Source organism: Nelumbo nucifera, chromosome 5 (assembly GCF_055504915.1).
Source record: "Nelumbo nucifera cultivar China Antique chromosome 5, China Antique-T2T, whole genome shotgun sequence".
NCBI lineage: Eukaryota > Viridiplantae > Streptophyta > Magnoliopsida > Proteales > Nelumbonaceae > Nelumbo > Nelumbo nucifera.
The window spans coordinates 79,275,477-79,299,151 of record NC_142653.1 but is presented as its reverse complement, the minus strand read 5'-3'; the positions used below and the strand labels follow the sequence as shown (position 1 = coordinate 79,299,151).

General features: G+C 38.5%; 1 protein-coding gene and 1 long non-coding RNA gene across 7 annotated transcripts in view; one reads left to right on the top strand and one right to left on the bottom strand.

The window, feature by feature from the left end:
• The window catches only part of LOC104593872 (glutathione S-transferase zeta class-like), a 98,283-nt gene extending 91,234 nt beyond the window's left edge, over positions 1–7,049 (top strand). For 4 of the 6 annotated variants that reach the window (XM_088887113.1, XM_088887112.1, XM_010253919.3 and 1 more), the window contains one exon: positions 6,641–7,049. In XM_088887113.1, coding sequence (XP_088743239.1) covers positions 6,641–6,751 — 111 coding nt within the window. In that variant the 3' untranslated portion in view covers positions 6,752–7,049. Of the gene's footprint in view, positions 1–6,494; positions 6,562–6,640 lie in introns of those variants that run through there. The other 2 variants (XM_019197157.2, XM_088887117.1) reach the window with 2 other exon arrangements.
• Positions 7,050–12,953: 5,904 nt separating this feature from the next.
• LOC104593873 (uncharacterized) lies at positions 12,954–13,706 on the bottom strand. Its single transcript, XR_734644.3, has 2 exons — positions 13,355–13,706; positions 12,954–13,277 (listed from the first exon to the last, which is right to left on the bottom strand). It is a non-coding gene; the product is annotated as an uncharacterized LOC104593873 (long non-coding RNA).
• Positions 13,707–23,675: the final 9,969 nt, after the last annotated feature.

Here is a 23,675-nt window from a genome sequence, read left to right as displayed (position 1 = left end):
ATACCCCACGGTTCGGTTAACCGAACCATGAGAACCCCTAGCTGTATGTCTCCTCATATGTAGGGGCATTTCAGTCTTTTATATTTTATTTTTCAAATGTTAAGTATATGGTCAACTGGGTTAGACAAATAGTCTAACAAGTTCGACACTTTCTCTTCTTTCTTCTTCTTCTTCTCCTTCTTCTTTCTCTCTCTTCTCTTCTCTGTTTGGCTGAAAACTTACATGGTATCAGAGCGCCATTATTAGTTGACTGCAACCTTCTTTCTTCTCCTTCTTCTTTATTTCCTATTTTTTTCTTGGCACGGGAAATTTGGGTTAGAGAAGAAGAAACCCAGGTCTCTGCGGCAACATCTAGAGGTTCGTGACAGTAGGGTTTCTGCGACAACACCTAATGTTTCACGACAGTAGGGGTTCTACGACGACTTTTTTTATGGTGTGAGAAATCTGGGTTAGATGACTGTGAAGTAACTCAGGTTTTTGGTTCTGGTGACAGTAGACAATTACAGCAGTTCGAGTGAACAAGAAATCCAAGTTTTTGTCTGTGTGTGGACCTCTGTCACTATATGTGATAGCTGTGGTGGTCGAGTAGGTGTAGTGGTTGTGGTCTGATCCTCTAATGAGTAGTTTCAAGAGGGATTTTGGGTGTTTTTAAATCTGCCTGTGCAAAGATCAATGGTGTTCAAAGTGGTCGAATGCATGCTGGGGCAAGCTAGTGGTGACTTTAAGTGTGTTGGTGTGGAAGTAGGACAGTAGTGCAGTAGCTGGAAATTTTTTTTGTGACCAGCTTTGTAGAGTGATATGGCATCGGTGGGTGATTCGAGTGGTGACCAGAAATCGAGTGTGATGATGTCCTCTGATTTTTTTAGTGTCCAAATGACATCCATCAAACTCAACGGTGAAAACTATGTTCCATGGCCAGGTCGGTGGAAGTGTTTTTGAAGGCCAAGAAGAAAGTGAAACATGTACGGGAGGAGAAACCAAGTGCTGAATCTCCGGGTTTTAGTGATTGGGAGCAAGAGGATGCTCAGATCATGACATGGTTGTGGAACAGTATGGAGCCTAAAATCAGTGTTAACTTCATGTTTTTAGATACAACGAGGGATATATGGGAACATGCCAAGAAACTCTATTCGGGACAAGACAACACTACAAGGGTTTATTAGCTTTACCAAGAATACTTCAGTTTGCAGCAGGGAAATCAAACTCTTGAAGAATATTATGCCAACATGAAAAATCTCCAGAATGAACTTAACGTCTATCATCCCTTAATCTCGGACGTGAAAATTCAGCAACAACAAAGGGAACTTGATGTTACGCGGTTCTTGGTGGGACTAAAAGCAAAGTATGAACCGGTCAGAGCGCAGATATTGGGAGGATCTGCTCTCCCGACTCTCAAAGAAGTGTTTGCCCGTCTCCGTAGGATATCTCTTAACCCCTCAAAGAGTAACATAACTTCCAATAGATCAGCACTTGTTAGTACTTGAGGTGGTTCTTATGGGCACAGAGGAGGTGGCCGTGGTAATCCTATGGGTGGTCGTACTAGTGGAGGAGGTCATGAGTCAGGGGGAGGCCGTGGCAGAGGAAGGGGGAGCACAACAAGGAAGTGCACACACTGTGGGAATGAAGGACACAGTTAACTTTTGTTATGATTTACATGGCCCACCATCCACATGGGCTAATCATGCAGTTGGACCAACTTGTTGGTGGTAGTGAAGTCAGTGATACTCAACCAGTTGGTCCAACATCTTCTACAGTCACAACTACTTCTGGGAGGGAGATGATGAGTATTCCTAGAGAGGAGTATGAGAGATTCTTTAGGCCACTTCACATCAGAACACTGCCACCCTTGCTCATTCAGGTATAGCTTGCTTAGCATCCAAACCTTCACCCTGGATAATTGACTTTAGAGCCTCTGATCACATGACTGAGACTCCAAGTGTGTTTTCCTCCCTCTTTCCAACCTCTACATCAAATAATGTTACCTTTGCTAATAGATCTACTTCCCCCATCTACGGTGTTGGTAATGTTACCACTGCATCTCTATCTTTGTCTTCTGTCTTATACGTTCCCAAGTTTCCTTTTAATCTTATGTCTGTTAGCAAACTGACCAAATCCCTCAATTGTTCTATCACATTTTACCCTTCCTCTTGTGTTTTTCAAGATCTAACGACGGGGAAGAAGATTGGTGGAGGGCATGAAGCTGGCGGATTGTATTATCTTGATAGTGGAGGCTCTACAGTTGCGCTTCAAACCTCCTTGTCTCCTCTTCAGTGGCACTATAGACTCGGCCATCCATCTCTTAAAGCTCTCAAGCTTCTTGTTCCATCATTGAGTAGTCTGTCATCTTTGCAGTGTGAATCATGTCGGTATGGGAAACACCACCAGGTTTCCTTCAGTCTTAGAGTTGATAGTCGTATGTTGAGTCCTTTTGAGTTTGTTCGTTCGGATGTTTCGGGTCCAATTAGAATTGAGTCGTACAATGGTTATAGATATTTTGTAATTTTTGTTGATGATTGTTCCAGAATGACATGGCTTTATTTAATGAAAGAAGTGAATTATTTTCCGTTTTCCAAAAATTTCATGCTGAAATGCGTTCACAATTTGGTGTTTCACTTAAAATTCCTCGTTATGACAATGGTAGAGAGTATTTTCTTTCTTCCTTTCAGAAATACCTGGAACAACATGGTATAATTCATCAGACCTCTTGTGCCCACACTCAGCAAAATGGGGTAGCTGAGATAAAGAATAGACATCTACTTGAAACAGCTCGGTATCTTCTTCATTATATGAATGTTCCTCAACGATTCTGGAGTGATGCAGTCCTTACTGCTTGCTTTCTCATTAATTGTATGCCCACGTTCATTCTTGATGGTCGTTCTCCATTCTCTATCTTGTTTCCTACTTTGTCTCCATTTCCATGACACCCAAGAACTTTGGGTGTGTGTGCTTTGTTCAGAATCTTGGTCTTGATTTATACAAGTTGGATGCTCGCTCCATTAAATGTATCTTCCTTGGCTACTCTAAGACCCAGAAAGGGTATAAATGCTACAATCCTATCACCCGAAAATCCTTTCTTTGTCTTGATGTTACGTTTTTTGAATCAGTGCCATACTTCTCTGGTTCTGATACATATCCTTTGCCTACGGAGGTTCCTCTTCCTCTTCCGGTTGCCGATTCCATTCCGGTGGTTCCTCTTGTGCCTAGGTCTCCCCTAGTCCCGTTACAGGAGCGTCCTGAACAACAACCAATTCGTCAAGTGTATACTCATTGACAGAGGCCAACACCTTCACCACCTTCTACTCCAATGGCAGATCCAACCTCTTCCTCAACTGACTTGGCTTATGATCTTGACCTTCCTATTGCATTGCAGAATGGTAAACATAGTTGCACACTTCACCTCATATCCAATTATGTTTCTGTATCTCACCTTTCTGCTTCCCATCGCCAGTTTATTACTTTGTTGTCCTCTATATCCATTCCTAAGGATGTTCAGGAGGCTCTTACATCGTCAGGATGGCGAAAAGAGGAACTCTTTGCTCTTCATCATAATCAGACATGGGAATTCACCTCTCTTCCCCTAGGTATTCATGTTGTTGGTTGTAAATGGGTGTATGCTGTTAGGTATCTACTGGATGGAAGAGTGGAACGTGTGAAAGCCCGTTTAGTTGCAAAAGGGTATTCTCAACTTTATGGTGTAGACTATGTAGAAACCTTTTCTCCAGTTGCAAAGATTGGCTCCGTCTGTGTGTTAATTTCCTTAGTTGTCATGCATGATTGGCCTCTATTTCAGCTTGATATTAAAAATGCCTTTCTTCATGGAGATCTTCTAGAGGAGGTGTATATGGAGCAACCACTAGGGTTTGTTGCTCAAGGGGAGGATGGTAAGGTGTATAAGCTCAATAAAATAATTTATGGGCTTAAACAGTCTCCCCGTGCTTGGTTTGGTATATTTAGTAAGGTGGTGAAGGATTTTGGAATGAGACAATGTCAAGTTGATCATTCAGTATTTAGCTCTGATTCTGTGGTCGGGAAGATCTTGCTAGTAGTTTATGTGGATGACATAGTCATAACTGGCAGTGATAAAGTTGGGATTAATAGATTGAAGACCTTCCTACAAGATCACTTTTAGATAAAAGATCTTGGGAAGTTGAAGTATTTCCTAGGTATAGAAGTTGCTAAGTCAAAGTGGGGCATAAACCTCTGTCAGCGGAAATATGTACTTGATCTGTTGGAAGAAACAGGGTTACTAGGTGCTAAACCAGTTGAAACCCCCATGGAGCTGAATGTGAAGTTGGCAAGTGACACAAGTGAATTGTTTGATAATCCTGGAAGGTATAGAAGGCTAGTGGGAAAACTGAATTATCTAACTACCACTAGGCCTGATATCTCATTTGCTGTCAGTATGGTAAGTCAGTTTATGCAGAGCCCATAGGTACCTCACTGGAGTGCAGTTCTTAGGATTGTGCGGTATTTGATAGGGGATCCAGGTCATGGGTTACTGTACAAGCCAGGGGGTAATCTTGAAATAGTTGGATACACTGATGCAGATTGGGCTGGATCTGTATCAGACAGAAGATCCACCATAGGTTATTGCACTTTTCTTGGAGGAAATCTTGTGATTTGGAAGAGCAAGAAGCAGACGGTGGTAGCAAGAAGCAGTGCAGAAGTAGAATACAGGGCCATGACACACACTGCATGTGAACTAGTGTGGTTGAAGAATCGATTACAGGAAATTGGGTTCTCAGTAAGCAAACCCATGAAGCTATATTGTGACAATCAGGCTGCAATTCACATCTCATCCAACCCAGTTTTCCATGAGAGAACTAAACACATAGAGGTAGATTGTCACTTTGTAAGGGAAAAGGTCATCAATGGTGTGATAAAGACAGAGCATGTGAGAACAAGTGATCAATGAGCATATCTGTTCACAAAAGGGTTGAGTTCAGGGAGAGTGAGCTACATATGTAACAAGCTGGGATTATATGATATATATTCTCCAGCTTGAGGGGGAGTGTTAGAGTCAATTAGAGAAGGGTATTTTGGTCTTTTCCCTTTATGTATTGTGTTGACTGTATGTCTTCTCATATGTAGGGGCATTTCAGTCTTTTGTATTTTATTTTTCAAATGCTAAGTATATGGTCGACTAGGTTAGACGAACAGTCTAACAAGTTTGACACTTTCTCTTCTTTCTTCTTTCTCTCTCTCTCTCTCTCTCTCTCTCTCTCTCTCTTCTCTTCTCTGTTCGGCTGAAAACTTACATTTGAAAACACCATAAACTACTAAAAATAGTAATTACGAGAATTACTATAAACAGTAAATCCCAAAGTTATCATAAATAGTAATTTCGAAATAAAAATCTAAAAAAACAGAGCCATTTTATTAAGACAGCAACAACTAGAAAAAAGTAAAAAACTGAAACAATACCAGTATCCTATAACCCAATTCTGAAATTGGTTAGGAATTGGAAAATTGGTTTGTTTCCCCAAGAAGCAAATATGAATGATGATGATGATGATGGTGCTTAGCTTTCTCAGGCAGGGAAGTAGGGGTTCTATAACCAGATCATTTTGGCATTCGGGAAGGAAACAACTTTAAAGGCCTGCAAAAGGCCAGTAGTGAATAATCATATAGACAAGCTATTAAACAGGCAATAGAGGGTTTCTAGTGTCAATATCAATTTATTGCAAACCAGAAGGAAAAACGAGAAAGCACTACTCCCCTGTAAAATATGATATGGATCATGCACTTGGTGAACACAATGATGACAAGTATAATGGTGGTAGTGATTGAGAGCCACCTAGATGCTAGTGGTTCGGGGAGTGTGTGTGTATAGCTTCTAACTTTGACTATATGCAGTTTCAATGTGTCGGATTTTATATTGAACTTTTAATGATAACAGTAACACATCATGGGGATGAAGTAATGAAACTTCTATTAATATTGTATTGAATAATATTCACTATTTCGCATTTACGCAGGGTACAAAGATCCCCACTCAGTATCAATGTACATGTGCATACAACATGACATTTGTTCAGTATGCCGTTGATCTATCCAAATCATTTGAATATACCATGTTGCAAATCTTTGGATGTCACATGGAACTTTAAGAGTTGAAATATCCATGTGGCATTTAGAGGCTCCATTACATGATTGGTTGACAACATCATTTCTATGGTCACACATGTAAAACATTCCTGTTGCACTCCAATGTTTATTTGCACTTTTCTACTTTCAAAATCTTATTACAAAAATGCATTTTATCAAACAGATTTTATAATACAAAGTACATAGTAAGTCCGAAGTTAGATTCACTACCTTTAGTTTAAAAAATACAAAAAACAGAACTCTATCAAAACACACCCAAACGGTTCACTCGTTTACTACTCTTGTACATGAGACCATTATGAAAATACAATAGCTTTATTTTGTGTAAGTGCTTCAGTGCTTGCTACCCAGTTACTATCCTTTTTTGTTTTCCCCTTTTGTTTCAGAATTCTCTGTCATTCTGACTACCCCGGAATGTGTTTATGATTATGTATGCCATGGATTATAATTTTGCTGCATGTCACTACTACATCACGTCCCATGGTTCATCTTAAGGCCTCACAAGGATCTCTTGTTCTTTTATTGTCTTCAGACTTCGTTCCCACTTTTATCCAGGCTTCACGAATCATACAGTGAGATACCAGCTTTCCAAGCTGCTATGCCAGAAAAGCAGCCAGATGGCCCGGATTACATGAAAACATAGATTTTTCCTATTTAAAAAAGCCTGTTGGCACATTACATTATGTTATTGTAATAAGAGTTCTTTTTATTATTATTATTATGACAGATAGGTTTATACTTGAATCCTTTGTTCCGCTGTGATAAGGTTTTGGGGATTGTTGTACACGAATGGACCTGGCTGTAAGTGTGTAACCTGCAGAGTGAAAAAAAATCTAGGGTAAATTGTTGAAACAAGTTTCTAACACTGTTGCATTTACACCCCTTCCATTAGAATCCACTAAAAGAAGGGGCAAAATGATTAAAATACCCTATCACCCTTACGTTTGATCTGTGTTTTGTTTTTCAAAATTTCCCTTCTTTTAATCCATACTTAATCTGCGCATATGGCATATGCATCTTTTTATTATCGCTAAAAGCTTGAATTCTCGAACCAGCAATGAATTAGTATTCTAATCTATGGTTCTGTCTTGGTTGATCTTGACAACCCTTAACAAGGCTACGTTGAATAGTTGACCTGCTATGAGGTTCGCGAATCTCTAATTCAATAAAGGATTTGCTTCGTGGGATCTAGGTTTGGTGTAGTGGGGCGGAGTCCATTACTTGACTGTTGCAAGAAACGTCCAAGTACAGGCAATCTTGGCTGACCACTGCTCAATGGCAATTCAAGGTCCAGAAGCTATGGAGTTATGACTTGCTGGCTGGTCCCTCCTTTAGGAAGACAGTGACATCAACAGGATGTGATGACTCTTGGGCTCAGTTTGGAAAGAGTACAAATACAAATATGTATGATGTAAATACATACAAAATACAAGGTTTTGCATTACATATTTGTATTTGTACTCCTTCCAAACTGAGCCTTAGTCTGTGTTTGGTTGCAATGTAAATAAATTTCCATGCAGTGCAAACGATTTGGGTGTAAATTCATACCTATTTTTGTTTCAAATTTTTGCTTATTTTGTTTGGTTGCAGTACAAATGAAGTAAATTAAGACATGAAGCAGAATAGAGTAAAATCCAAAACAAAATTAAACAAGAATTTGCATTTTTTACATTTGCACTCCAATGCATTTGTACTAGTGCAAATAAATTTGCACTGCAACCAAACGCAGCAATTTGTAGGATAGTGACAGTAATTACTAATTAGCACCAAAAATTTCATGGGCAACTCAGGAAGGCCCCAAACCCATTTAATGATTTTAATCTGGCATAGAAGCTTGTTTTTTGGAACAAGGATGAATATTTGATAAATTGTTTTTTGCTTACAAATCATCACCTTTTCCAGATTGTCCTTGCTAAGGGACTGTGGTCTTTATCTTTATTCGGGGTAGGTGATCTTTGGGGACTGATTTCCTTGATCTAAACTGAGTGTTAGTTGATTGGAGATGGCTCAAGACTTTTCCTCTTAGGGCACCATTGTTTCATTGGTTAGACAGTCTATTAATAATGGAGAACATTCAAACTTGCAAATTACTAAATCAAACTTGAAGGGACTAATTTCTTGAATGTTCCCAACCTGTTAAGGGCGGTCAAGGCAAGTTCAGTCACTTGACTGGAAAGACAAAGATTTGCAGATGATAACTCATTGTTGGATGTGTGGTAGCAGGAAAATATGATCATTATATTTTGGTTATGGAACTGTATATATGACACTCCAAATCAGTAGAGGTCTTATGTTCCTTGGAACGGCTGCTTAAATATGTGATAAGGTGAATAACTCTACCTATTTCCAAAGTAAGAATGGTGCTAAAATATTTCAGCTTAGGCAGGATACGACTGCCAGTCTTAAGTAAGGTGAGATGAGTGTGATTGCAACCTTTATAGGAGCTTGATTGCTATAGAGTGCTGATCTTGGTGCTGAGCAGTATGATTCTTAAAAATCAGGATTGTGTAATTGAGTTCTTGCCTGGCTGAATTCTGAGTTTGAGATTGTTAGGATGCAATTGTTAGGGCGGACTGACATTCCATCCATTGATGAGGTCTATTCTATTATTCAACAAGAGGCTTCTAGCTATAATGAAATCAGATCTGGAACATTCTACACTTTTTCTACGGTGGCTGGAAGTACATCCTTAGGGAAGAGGAATGTAGTTGGCAAGGAAGAGAAGAAAAACTTGGTGTATGATTATTATAAGAGGACTAGATACACCAAGGAGGTTTCTTTCTAATTGTATTCTTCTTGGTTTAAAAAGGGTAGACAAACACAAAAAACAAGTGCTCATAGTGTTGTCACCTTGGAAAATAAATGAACCAACTAAGTTGCCTCATGACCACGGAGGCACCGACTACTTCTATTGGGAATACTTCTCGTGTGGATCTTCATACTCCTAGGGAAGAATTAATCAAGTTGCCTCTTTGCTCATCTTAGGCCCTGTTCGCTTTTCGGTAAGTCACTTACCCATGTTCTTTTATTTCCCATGTAAATAAGGAAATAACCATCTTAACCATAAAAGTTCAATTATTAAAAGGAGCATTTTTGTCTCATTCAAGTATTGACAACTTTCCCCTAGATGGTAAAGTTAATTTACCCACCTAGGAGATGCTAACACTTATCCATAAAAATGAGAAAGTTAATTTTCGGTAAGTGATGCTCAGGAAAATAAACTTTCACTGGTCCCCACATAAATATGAAAAATGAACATGGGTTTCTTGGTCAATGAGAATCAAAATCCCATTGACCAACTTTTCCCTCTCTTAAAATCCAAAAAAAGAATGCCTCGTAAAAGTTGATAACAATTCTATATCTCATTTGGGTGGTGCTTGATGCTTCTACCTTTTCATCCTATTATCTACCAGACATGCTTCTAATGCTTTTTGGCTCATCAATTTAAGAGCATTGAACCAAATGATTGGTATGTCAGGGAGGGATAAGGTGAGAGTCGCACATGGTTCTCTCTTTCATATTTGTAAAGCGAGAGATATTCATTTGAACTCTAATTTTAAGGTCCGTTTGGTTCACAGTTGGAATCAAAATTGGAATTGTAATCAAAATCCTTTGGAACCGGAATCGATATGGACTATTCCCATAATTTGTTTGGTTCAGACGGGAATTGGAATGGGAATTAAAATCAGCAGGAATGAGATTTCATTCCCAAGGAAGGGGTAGGGAATGGCCACTCCCTCAAATGGGGGAATGCCATTCTAGCAGAAATGGGAATTAGATTTCGATTATGCCCAACCAAACAGTTGGAATCGGAATAATCCATTCCTATTCCAATTCTAGACCCCTATTAAATTAAACTTTTTCCTGATTCTTGTGGACTGGAAGTCGGTGGTCACTAACTCTTCATTTCAATCGTCTATTTGCAATCATCTATCTAGTGTCCTAATAAGTTTAAAACTTATTTCTGCCATTCTAGATTGGATCATCTTACATTTTAGTCTATGAGAGTTCTGCTTTTTTATTATTAGTCCAAGGCTCCAAGCATTGTAGAACATTTTATTCTGCCATTGTTATGATGTTTGTGGCCCCTTTTCTGTTATTACCATGGTTTTTAAAACTGACCCAAAGAACGAATTGGTCAGGGGTCCAGTTCCTGGGTTGAATGGTTGGCCCGTTCTAAAAAAATAGAAAAATTTAAAAAAAATTAAAAAATGGTCAAAATCATTCAAACAGTTCGAACGGTTAACCTCCCGGGTCAGCGGTTTGTTGACCAAAATCAACGATATTTGGAAAAAATCTGGTTTTCTGGAAAACGGAATCAGTCACCTGACCGATTCCTAGTTTTTCTAGTATGACCATCCGGTCTGGTCCGATTTTGAAAACCACGGTTGTTACTATGGATGGCATCATGTACTTTTTTCTTTACTTTTATGGATATTGGAATTGAAAAAAAAAATACTAGATGATTCTCTAACAATTTGAAAAATCCATAAAGATTTTCAGATTGGATAATGAAAAGGAATATTCATGGGATGCATGAATCCGCCAACCAGAGGAGACCACATCGGCTTTTCGCAAAAACCACTAACTTTAATGGGTGTTCAGCTATTAACTGAACAGACCCAGTTCAACCACATGCAAGAAGACAAAAACGTAAAAAAAAAAGGTGTGAATAGGTGGCAAGAAATCCGAGCCTTAACCATTCGAACTCTCCCCTCTCCATTTCTTGTCCTCATCTCCTTTGAGCCCTAACCAATCCTTGACTGTGCAATGGCAGCAAAAAATCCGACATTCTGGCATGTAAGATACTCTCCCTCCTCCTCCTCCTCCTCCTCCTCCTCCTCCTCCTTCTTCTTCTAATGTTATGTTATTTTTGTGTGTTCTCTTCTCAACAGGTTTTGATTTTATCACTTTAATTGCATATTCAACATTGGCAACATTGGCATCTTTAGTCCCCGAGTTTGAATGACCTGAAATCTAAAAATTCAAGGGGTGGGTTCTATGCATGCAAACAGATCAAACACCATATCTTGACCATCCGCTTGCACCTTTTCAGAAGAAAATTAGCAGCCAGAACCCTGAAATCACTTTCCATGGGCTATAGTTTGCAGATGATTGTATCATTTCTGCTGAGGCATCTATCAATGCTTGCCCTAAAGTCAAGGAGATTTTGGATAGATTTGCTAAAGCTTCTGGCCAGCTTCCTAATTATCTTAAATCAGCCATAACTTTTTCCAAAATCATCCCCAACAGACTTCAAAAATTTATGGCTAGAATTCTTAAGATTTTGATTGGGAGTAGGAATAAGACTTATCTTGGAGCTCCCATTATTGAGGGTAGAGTTTCAAGGGATACTTCCAAATTTTTGAAAGAAAATATGTCTAACAAACTTGCAAGTTGGAAAACAAATTCTCTCTCTTTTGTAGGGAGATTAACTTTAATTAACTCTTCCGCCTCCATGGTTCCTCAGTTTGTAATGCAATCTTTTAAAATTCCAAATAGTGTTGTTGATTTTGAAAAAAGACCAAAGGGATTTTCTTGGATCGAATGCGAGGAGCCAAAACCCCATTCATCTTGTCAAGTGGAGTAGGGTTTGTACTCCCAAAAGCTAGGGTGGGTTAGGTGTGAAGAATTTCAAATGGATAAATAAGGCCCTCCTTACTAAATTGGGGTGAAAAATTTTAAATTGTCATGAAAACCTATGGGTGAAGGTTGTGACTAATAAATATCTTAGTAACAACAATTTTTGGGATATAAAAAAAAAAGAAAAAAGATAAGTTCTTGGGCATGGAGAGGAATTTTGGGTTCAAAATATCTAATTAAAAGGGGTTCAATGTAGAGGATTGGCAATGAAAAGAATGTGAATTTCTAGTTGGATTCTTCGACTGGAAATGGCTTGCTGATTAAATTAAGTAATAGGAGTGTTTCAACTGATATGGATATGACTATAAGTAGGGTAATTGACCTTGGAAGAAGAGTATGGAGAGAGGATCTCATTAATTCGATTGCCACTCATCAGATTTGGCAACTTATAAAACCTATCTTGAAGATAAAAGAGTTTGGAAGTTCACCCCTGATGGGAATTTCTCGGTTAAAACGGCTTATGATGAGGAGTGTCATTTTAATGGTGGTGAGTGTCTTGCTTCTAACTATCAAAAATATTTTTGGAAGCTCATGCTCCTCCCAAAAATTAAAATTTTTCTTTTTCTTTTTATTAAATAAAAGACTTCCCATGAAAAACAATCTCATTGCTAGGGGTCTAGGGATTGATCCAACTTGTGGTCTTTGTGGGGAAGTTGAGAATATCGACCACCTTTTTATTAAATGTGAAGTCTTCAAAGAAATTTGGATTAGGTTAGCTGGGGAGCTGCCGATTCCTGGGAACTCAATTTCATCGTTTAATCATTGTAAGCCAAATGGCAATTTCAATGATAGTTTCATTAGAGAAAAATTTGCTTATGTTTCTTGGTTCGTTTGCAAGAATAGAAACAATAAATGTTTAAATGGACTCTCTAGTAATGCGGAGACTGTTATTAGTAGAGCTTTAGCCTATGTTGAGTGGTACATACCTAAATATGATTGCATTAAGATTAACTTTGATGCTTTTTGTTCGAATACTGGCAATTGTGCCATTGAGTGTATAGCTAGGAACCAAGGCAAAGTCCTTGAGACCAAAGATCTTGGAATTGGAATTTTGATGGTCAACCTTGCAAAAGCTTAGATATCAAGATGGTAACCGATTGCCTCAATGGTAGACTCTTGCCCCCGTTGAGACTGGAAAGTATCATAAGGAGTGCCGGAATCTTGTTGACTTCTTCAACTTAAATATCAAATTCAAGCATACGTATCAGGAAGCAAATCAAGCGACTAATTGATTAGCACATAAGCTCTTAACAACAGGGAGTATAGTAGAGAGTTTAGGTTCTGTGATTTTAATACTTGTGATGCGGATTTAAGGGGAAGAGTTACCCCAATGTTTATGTAGCTCACCGTTTACCATAAAAAAAAGCCCTAGAGACCAACCTATTGGACTGCCTTTTTCAGCACACGGGTAGCCACAGAGAAACTAGAGACTTTGTTAGAAGCTAGATGTGGAGTGTTGAGAGTATAATTTCTGCCGGAAAGAGATGTGCGCCACCGTTCTCTACTTTAGGTAACTCACCTTCAGTCTGTTGAAAAAAGAAAACCAGAAAGAACATTAAGGAAAAAGAAGAGAAAGGGGAAGAACGGCCAGAAAATGTACTACCGGATAAAAGCCCTCTCACTATTGGTGGCTTCCGAGTTGAGTGACACCGGTGTGGGTTGAGCTCGCCGGTGCTTATGGGGTAGGGTTCGGTGGAAGAGAAAAATGGAAGGGAGGAGTAAGAGTTTGAATTTGGAAAGGCCAATTTTTGTCATTTTGTGTTCGGTTGACGTTACCCTCAATGTCACCAAGTCATGTGGTCTCCTCCAGTTGGCAGGTTCACGCATCCCATCAACCCACAGGTGCACATCCTGTGAACCCACAGACTCAAACTAATTGAATACATCTTTTTAGGCAATACGAATGATTCATCTAAGTAGTTGTCATTATACTCCACAACAAAATAGATATCAAATAGAAATAATACCATGAATGCTTCTCGTTATTTTTGGGCTGAAGTTGTATTGGTTGCAACATCTATATTATATGTAGTGAATCTGTCCACGTGTCTTTCTCTCCTTCAAAATTTGTTAAAAAAATGCCCAATTTATATTTTTACAATTTTTTGAATTTTTATTTTTTAATTTTATGTAATTAAGAACATAAAACATTCATGTTTCTAGATTTTCCCATCCCAACAAACAACTTCATCTAGATTACCTCTCCACTGTCTCTTTAGTTCCAGAATCTTCGTTTTTATATTCTATTTTAATTCTTTCCTCTAATAAGCATTGGTGCGCCTCTTTTAACCCTATTTCTGGAGGAGGCAAACTATTCTCCTTCAACTCTATGAATATATTAATCCCACATTTTTCTCCTTCAAAATTATCCCCTTCCACTTTCCTTCCCTATCTTGTAGATTTCCAATAGTTCCCATTCTTTGTTTCTTTCTTTTTTGGTTATTCTTGACAGTTTGTCTTAAAAAACTTGAAATTTTCAAGAACCCTACTATAACAAGTCCAATTTATAGTTGGTTAAAAGCTAGTAAAGGATTTGAACATTCAGACGCTAAGAAAAGTGAGAGGATTTGAAGATTCAACCACTAAGAATTGAATTGAGAGTGTTTTTAGAGAAGATGTAAGGTTTAATTAAAAACAATAATTTAGGAGATGGAGATATTTTAGGAGTGCTTTTAAATAATTGGGAGGTGGAGAAAAAATGATACATGGCAAATGGGAGAGAGTATATTTTAGGAAAGATTTTATGAATACTTTTAGGTAATTGGGTTGCGAATGCTTTTAGATGGGGTAAGGAGAGCCCTAATGATGTGAATCAAAATATTTTATTGTGTATATATAATTAAATCCAATCAAATTTTAAGTGAATTGGTTCACATGATATTCAAATTTGATTTAGTTGTAAGAGTGTGAGAAGAAGAAGAAGAAGAAGAAGAAGAGAAGAGAGTTATGGGAGAAGAGGGTATGTCACTGTTCACACCCAAAACTTTTTCTTTTATATTAAAGAGTGTAATTACTGGGCGCCTAAATACAAATAAGATGGAATACAACAATGCCCCCATGCCAAATACATATTCTTAACACTCCCCTTCAAGCTGAGCATAGTTATTTATCATGCCAAGCTTGCTTGGGTTCCTATCAAGTTTTAGCTTGTTCAGACCCTTAGTGAGACAATTAGTAAGTTGATCTTCTGATTTGACAAAAGGTACACATATTTCTTCATTGGCTATCTTTTCTCTAATAAAGTGTTTGTCAACCTCAATGTACTTTGTGTGGTTATGTTGAACAAGGTTATGAGAAGTGTTTAAAGCAGCTTGATTATCATAGTATAGTCTCATTGAGACTTCAGCTTGAATCCTAGTCTCAGATAACAAGGTCTTTAACCATAACAACTCTGATACACCATGAGCTATAGCTCTATATTTGATTTCAACACTAGATCGAGCAACAACAGATTGTTTTATGCTTCTCCAATATACAATATTACTTCCTACCAAAGTGCAATAAGTAGAGGTGGATCTTCTATCATCCACAGACCCTATCCAATTAACATCAGTATAAGTCTTGACCTTGAGATGTCCCTGGTTGGAGTACAACATTTCTTTTCCTGGACACCCCTTTTGGTAGGCAAGAATCTTGTTGACAACATGCATATGTGAAGTTCAGGGATTATGCATTTACCAACTCACCATGCTTACACCATAGGATATATTAGGTCGAATCAGGAACAAGTAAAGAAGTCGGCCAACAAGTCTCTGGTAGGCACCATTGTCTAGAAGAATATTTTCATCATCAACACTCAATTTATGATTGGGGTTAAAGGGAGTTTCAACTAGCTTGCACCCCAGTTTCCCAACCTCATGAAGGAGATCAAGGATATACTTTCTCTACAAAATGAATATCCCTCCCTTTGACCTTGTCATTTCAATTCCAAGAAAGTATTTGAGATTCCCAAGATCTTTGATTTCAAATTCAGAAGCAAGAAATGACTTTAGTTATTTTAACCCAGAGTGATCATCTCTAATGACAACAATATCATCAACATATACTATCAACACAATTATTAGGCCATTAACCCTTCTTATGAATAGAGTATGGTCTGCTTATGATTGTATAAACTAAATTCTGAGAACATTTTTTTTAATCTATCAAACAAGCTCTAGAAGACTACTTAAGCCCATAAAGAAATTTTTTTTAGATGGCAAACCTTCCCCTCACTACTAGGGAAGCTTACCCATGGGGGTAGATCCATATAGACCTCATCTTGAAGATCTCCATTGAGAAATACATTCTTTATATCCATCTAGTATAGAGGCTATGAATAATAAGCATCAAGAGATATAATGACTCAGAAAGACTTCATTTTAGCTACAAGAGCAAAGGTCTCTTGATAGTCAATCTCATATGTTTGGGTGTATCATTTTTCCACCAATCTAGCTTTGTATCTTTCAATTGATCTATCAACCTTATGTTTAATAGTATACACCCACTTACAACCCACTAGGACTTTACTTAGAGGTGTAAATCGGGCTGAGCTGCCTGCCCGGCTTGATTTTGGACCGGCTCGACACGGCACGGCACGAAGGCTAACGGTTTGTGCCATGTTGGGCCGGGGGTTTGAGGTTGTGTCGTGCCACCTGTGACCCGCATGCTGGCACGACCCGCCACGGAACGACATGGCACGACACACCAAGCCCAAAACGGACCATGCTCGACCCGCTCGGGAATATAGTCGTTGGGCGGTTAGCTACAAGAGCAAAGGTCTCTTGATAGTCAATCTCATATGTTTGGGTGTATCCTTTTTCCACCAATCTAGCTTTGTATCTTTCAATTGATCTATCAACCTTATGTTTAATAGTATACACCCACTTATAGCCCACTAGGACTTTACTTAAAGGTGTAAATCGAGCCGAGCTGCCTGTCCGGCATGATTTTGGACCGGCTCGACACGGCACGACACGAAGGCTAACGGTCTGTGCCATGTTGGGCCGGGGGTTTGAGGTTGTGCCGTGCCGCCTGCGGCCCGCGTGCTGGCACGACCCAGACCGCAGCACGACATGAAGCACGACCCGCCATGGAACGACATGGCACGACATGCCAAGCCCAAAACGGACCACGCTCGACCCGCTCGGGAATATAGTTGTTGGGCGGTTAGGCCCTCCCTCCCATCCAAAGGGGCCCAACGGCTAGTTTCAACTTTTTTTGGGGGGGGTTTACAGAAATACCCCTCAACAGCTATAAACAACCATATTAGGGGGTATTTATGTATTTTGCTTATGGGGGGTTTGAAAAAATGACATAAATGCTCCCCAACAACTGTATAACAACTAGTTTAGAGGGGCATTTTGGGTAAAGTTATAAGTAACTTTACAATGACCAAAATACCCCTCCCAACAGCTAAATAATAGATAGTTTTTTGGGTATTTTGGGCAATTGAATTATGTTCTATTCCTATAAATAGCCCATTAGCCCTATCCAGCTATCCTCCACCATTCTCATCACACCAATTCAACAATCAGTGAATAAACAATCAACAATTCTCCTATTAAGTTATTAGTTTATTACTTATTCTCTTAATCTCTTCAATCTTTCCTCTTTCAGTCTCTTATACATTCTCTACAATCTGAGTGAACTCTAATAGTTTCATAGTCTGATTGGTTGATTGTTTGATTCTCCAAGTTGGCAATTTGGGAGGCTTGGAGCCTTGGACGTTGTTACGTTGAAAGGCTTTAACCGTTGAAATCAAATTGGAAATATGGGATTCTGAACCAACAATCTGGGATTCCAGGGTAAGTCCAATTAAATTAATTTTATTTTTTTAGAATTTGAAAAAAATGGCCAGCTCTTCCCAAAACCCCAAGTTTAGTAGCTCAATTTGGAGAATATTTAGAATAGAGGATGTTAGAGGGTAAGGGGAAAAGAGCAGTTTGCCAAAAATGTAGAAAAGACTTTAGCTATTGTAGCAAGGGTGGTATTGGCCATTTGACCAGAAATTTTCTCACACATGAGAAGGAAGAAGAAATAACCCATAACTTAAATGAATTTTTGAAATAATATTAATGGAAAATAAATTCTAAAAATATTGGGAGAAGTTGGAGTCTCGGAGAACATTTCTCACCGCCAATCCCGCCATGGCACGTGGTTTGTGTTTTACTAACCCCTCTGATGTCTACTAGCTATAGTTCCATTGGAGTCTTGTTTAGTTGTTTTAGTACAGGACCTACAGGTATCACACTACAACACTACCACAGTACCAACCTACCAAGGTTGGCTAGATGCAGTTATGAATCATGATGAAAAATATAGATTACAACTTTACAATTACAAGACAAAGGAGGGCATGATACTATAGACTACTACAGTACTACAGTACTACATACATTAGATATTTGTTTTTTCACCTAAAGCAGATGATGAAGGTGTGTGTGAATGCTTTCATCATAATGTATATGTAAATTTTGTTTAAATTGTAAATTTTAACAAATAACCCACATTTTTTTATTTTGTCAAATTATTGTAAATTTTGTTTTAATTTTATTTAATTTATTTTCTATTAATGTAATTTTGTATTTTCAATTTGTAACTATATAGTTTATATAGTCTATAATTCTATATTGTATTTTTTATATTTTATTAATTTATTCCATTTTCATATTTCATTCATCCAAGTATGAAGTATCCAACCATTGTATATTTCATAATTTCAATATTTGTATAATTGTATGCTTTTTAATTTGTATCATTATTCGTTCAAATTTAAATGAAATAAAATTCTTAAATTCCGATTTGAATTGTTTTATACTTTTGTTTATTTATTCTTTGGGTTATTAGGTAATCATAAATTTGTTATTAATTTATTATTCGTTTCCTGTCCTGATTCCTGAATCCTGATTCAGTGATCCTGAATCCCTGATATGACAGTAATCCATTCAGTGAGTCTACCCCGGTTCGGCCCAAGCCCAAGGCCCGCCCTATGACCCAGCCTGACACGACCCAAGCCCATGGCACGTCCTGCAGCCCGGGCCCGTCCCAGGCCCGCAGCACGACATGGTACGGCCCGCTTGGGCCATGGGCCGTACCGGGCTGACCCCCAAAATTTCCACCGGGGAGGGTGGCACGGCTCGTGACGGCTCGCGGGCTAGCACGACACAGCCCGCCTTTAGTGCAGGCCGCCCACGGGCATGACCCACTTTACACCTCTAACTTTACTCTCAAGAAGAGAAACAAACTCCTAAGTGTGGTTCTTAGCATCCTTCCACTGAGGTACACTGCATCTAAAACATTATGAGGAATAAAAATAAAGGAGATAGTAGAAATATAGTAAAAGGAAGGTGAAAGAGTGTTATAAGCAACATAGTTAGGGATGGGATAGGTAGTGCGCTTTCTTTTTCCTTTTTGAATTACAATGGGAAGGTCAATGTCAGATCGTGAGATATCAGGCTCAATAACAATAGGAATAGGAAGTTCAAGGTTGCTTTCAGAATTACCTAGAGGTGGGCAAAAATATCATTGTTGACATTCAACCTCGGGAGTAACCTTCCATCTGTGCCTTATGAGCCACTATTGCCAGGACTGCTGCTGAGGAATAGGAGGAGGAGGAGGAGTAGGAACACTATTACTATGAGTGGGAAGGGAGGAAGATGGACTAGGAATGTCCATAGATAGGAACAAGAAGACAAAAAGGAATATGATTCTCACTAATACTCTCTCCCTGAAAAAAAGGACTAGTGGGCTAGAAATATGGAATAGACTTAAGGAATGTAGCATCCTTATATACATACCATCGACCAAAGTGGGGATTGAAGTACTTGTACCCCTTTTGGACTGGAGAGTAGCCCAAAAAAATGCATTTGATAGATTTAGGGTCAAGTTTGAGACGAGAATGACTCATGTCATGAACAAAGCATCTACAACCAAAAACTTTGAGAGGCAGACAGAAAATGAGATCTTAGAGAAAAGAAGTTGATGATGAGATTGAAGGCAAAGGGTTTGCAAAGGAAGTCTATTAATGAGATACACTACTACTTCAACTGCATCTCCCCATAAGCAGGTTGGCATATGCATTTGGAAGAGTACGCCTCTAGCAATTTCGGCAACATATTTGTTTTTTCTCTTTTCTACACCATTATGCTATGGAGTATGAGAACTAGGGGTGATCACGGTTCGGTCAACCGAATCGGGGGGTTATTTTCTGAACCGAACCAACCTGATTGATTTTTTAAATATCCAAACCAAAACCAAACTGATGCAACTGGTTAATTGGTCAACCAATTAACTGGTGGACCGGTTAACTGCGGTTTGGTTTTTTGGTTTTTTATGCACTCAAAATTAAAAAAAAAAAAAGAAAAAACCTTCCCTCTTGTAGCCTTGCATCCTTAATTAGTGAAGGAAGGTGTAATCCATCATATGGATGGCTGAACCATGCTGGATGGTTGGGCGAAATTTCAAAAATTTTCTTTCATCATTCGGGAGTTGAATTTCCAGTTTTAGAAAATCTACATTTTTCAAGGATCATTCTTGCACCGAAACCAGATTAGATTTAAAACCAAAAGAAATGAGAAGAATACCTAATACGGATTCCATAGATGTAGCTCCACGTGGTAGTTCATGCCCAAATAGAATCCCTAAACCATCTTCTACTAAAAATGGCACAACTTGGAGTGAAGCCGGTTCAACAACGCAATTTTCAGCAAAACTGCAATCCAACTAGATGGATCAAACAAGGGAGATAAGCATGGTTTTTCTTTACAATTTTCTTGCAAAATTCAGAGAAAGAACTGATCAAGATCAGTACAAGAATTGTAGGTTGAACTAGGGTGTCTAGGTGGCAAGAGCAGAGGCAATGTACTCGGTCTCAGTCATGGAATCTGCTGTGAACTACCATCGAAGACAAGACAATATTCTCTAGTCCTCTAAAGGTATTTAAGTATGTTTTTCACAGTGGTCCAATGTTCATGTCCTATGTTTGACTGATATCTACTTACCACATTCACAGCTTGAGTAATGTCTGGCCAAGTGCACAACATGACATACATGATGCTCCCTACGGTTGAGGCATAGGGAACCCCTCTCATTCCCTCAATCTCTTCAGGGGTCTTGGAGACATACCCTTGGAGAGAGTGACTCCATATCGGAAAGGGACAAATCCCTTCTTGGAGTTATCCATGTTATACATGTTGACAATCTTGCCAATGTAAGTAGATTGAGATAATCCTATTATCCATTTTTTATCTATTTCTATAAAGTCGAAGTCCCAAGATATAGGAGGCTTCTCCAAGATCTTTCACGTAGAATTGCAGTGAAAGCCATACCTTCGCCGTAATTAACATTCTTACATCATTCCTAATAAGTAGAATGTCATCTACATACAGACTTAAGAACGTAACCTTTTCTCCCACTGATTTTCTATAAACACAGGGTTCATTTGGATTCTACTCAAAATCAAACTGTTTGACCGTAGAATCAAATCAGATGTTCCAACTTCTGGAAGCTTGCTTCAATCCATAAATGGATTTGTTCAGCTTGCACACCATATGTTCCTGACCAGATGCAATGAAGCCTTGCGGCTGCTGCATATAGATATCTTCAATAAGATCTCCATTCAGGAACACAATTTTGACATCCATTTGCCAAATCTCATAGTCATAGTGTGCTTCCATAGCTAACAAAATCCGAATGGATTTAAGCATGGCCACGGGCATAAAGGTTTCCTCATAATCGACTCATTCTTTTTGAGTGTACCATTTCGTTACTAGACGAGCTTTATAGGTCACAACCTTTCCATCAGGGCCTTTCTTTCTCTTGTAGATCCATTTGGAACCGATTGCTTTCACCCCAGGGGGGCAGATCTATGAAAGTCTAGACTCTGTTGGCCTTCATTGAGTCTATCTCGACTTTCATGGCTTCTACCCACTTTAAGAAATCTATGTCCAACATAGCTTCCATATAAATCACGGGATCTTTCTCACTATTTGTAGCATCCATCAAGTAACTTTCTTAATCATAGTCGTAACAAACTAGAGGTTTAGATGCTCGGGTAGATCTTCTTAGTTGGGTGTTATCTGGAACTTGTGGGACATCTCGCATTGCTCCTGAGCTCTCTTCATCAAGAACAATTTCCTAACGATGATCGTTCAAGATGAATCCTTTTTCCAAGAAGTAGGCATTTCGACTAACAAACGTCTTTTGTTATCTTGGGTCATAGAAAAATATTTTATCAATCCTTTGGGGGTAGCCTATAAATAGGCAACAATTGATCTTGGATTCTAATTTGTCCGCACTTGTTCTTTTAGCGTGTGTTGGACAACCCCAAATCTTCAAGTGTCTCACACTTGGTTTCTTGTCGGTCCAAAGCTCATAGGGAGTCTTAGGAACCGATTTGGTTGAAACCCGGTTCAGCACATAAATTGTAGTCTCCAATGCGTGCCCCCAAAAGGATATAAGTAGTTCTGAATAGACAAGGAGTGATTGGACCATATCCAATAGAGTCTGATTTCTTCTCTCTGATACATCGTTTAATTGTGGTGTAAAAGGAAACAATTGTGATATAATCTCATTATCTTTTAGGTAGTCCCTGAATTTGTTAGAGAGATATTCACCTCTTTGATCTGATCGAAGGGCTTTAATGTGTCTTCTAAATTGTTTCTTGACTTCTTATCTGAATACCTTAAACTTTTAAAAGGATTTAGAATTATGTCTCATTAGGTACACGTAACCATACCGAGAATAATCATCGGTGAAAGTTATGAAATAACAGTGCTGATTTCGTGTCCTAACATTCATGGAACCACATACATCAGTATGTATTAAGTCAAGCGTGCTTGTAAATCTTTCAAGCTTACATGTAAATAGCCATTTTGTCATCTTACCCTGAAGGCAAGGTTCACAACTTGGTACATCTTTTACAGTTAGAAAATCGAAAGTACCATCCTTCATCAATCTTGTGATACCTTGTATGTTAATATAGCCAAGTCGATAATGCCACAGGCACGTGGGATTAATTGTATCACGTGTTCTTTTCTTGGGGATGTGTACTGATGTAGTTTTGGTTATATTTGTTTACAAAGAAGGATGAATGGCATAGAGACCATTCTCAAGTTTTCCATAGGTAAGGAATTTGTTAATCAGTTTAATAGTAATCTTATCACTAAACAAAATAGAATATCCATCCTTAAATAACTTAGAAACTAAAATCAAATTTCTTCTAAATAACAGTACATAAAGACAATCTTTTAATATTACAATTCCTTCTTTGAAAAATAAGTCTACTGTTCCTATAGCCGTAACTGCAACAGTTATAGAAGTCCCCAAGTAGAGCACTACCTTGTCATCATTCAGCCTTCTGCTTTGCTTGAACCTCTGCAATGAGTTTCATGAATGAGTGAAAGCCCCTGAGTCAATACACTAGGATGCAGAAGTGACCAATATATTGGTCTCTGTGACAAGAGATTTGAAATTACCTTGTTTGTTCTTGCGGGATTCCAGATATTGAGGATGATTCCTCTTCCAATATTTGGTCTGTTTGCAGAAGTGACATTCATCCAATGACTTGTCTTTCTTTTACCTTTTTAATTTGTCTACTTTCTTCTAAGGCCTCTTCTAACCCTTCATCTTTCTCTTGCCAGATTTTCCACATTCAACAAGCATCGCTATTGGCTTGTCCTTCTTTATTAGTTTTTTAGCCATCTACAACATATTGTTGAGTTCTTGAAGGCTAACATTTAGCTTGTTCCTATTATAGTTCATAACAAATTGATTGAAAGACGAGGTAAGAGAGTTCAGGATGGCATTGGTCTTTGTGTCATTGTCGAGCTTGGATCCAAGAGCCTCCAATTCATTTATATACTCTCATCATTTTCATGGCGTGGTCATGAACCATCTGGCTTTCGGTCATCCTCATGGTCATCAACAACTTGAGGATTTTCTGT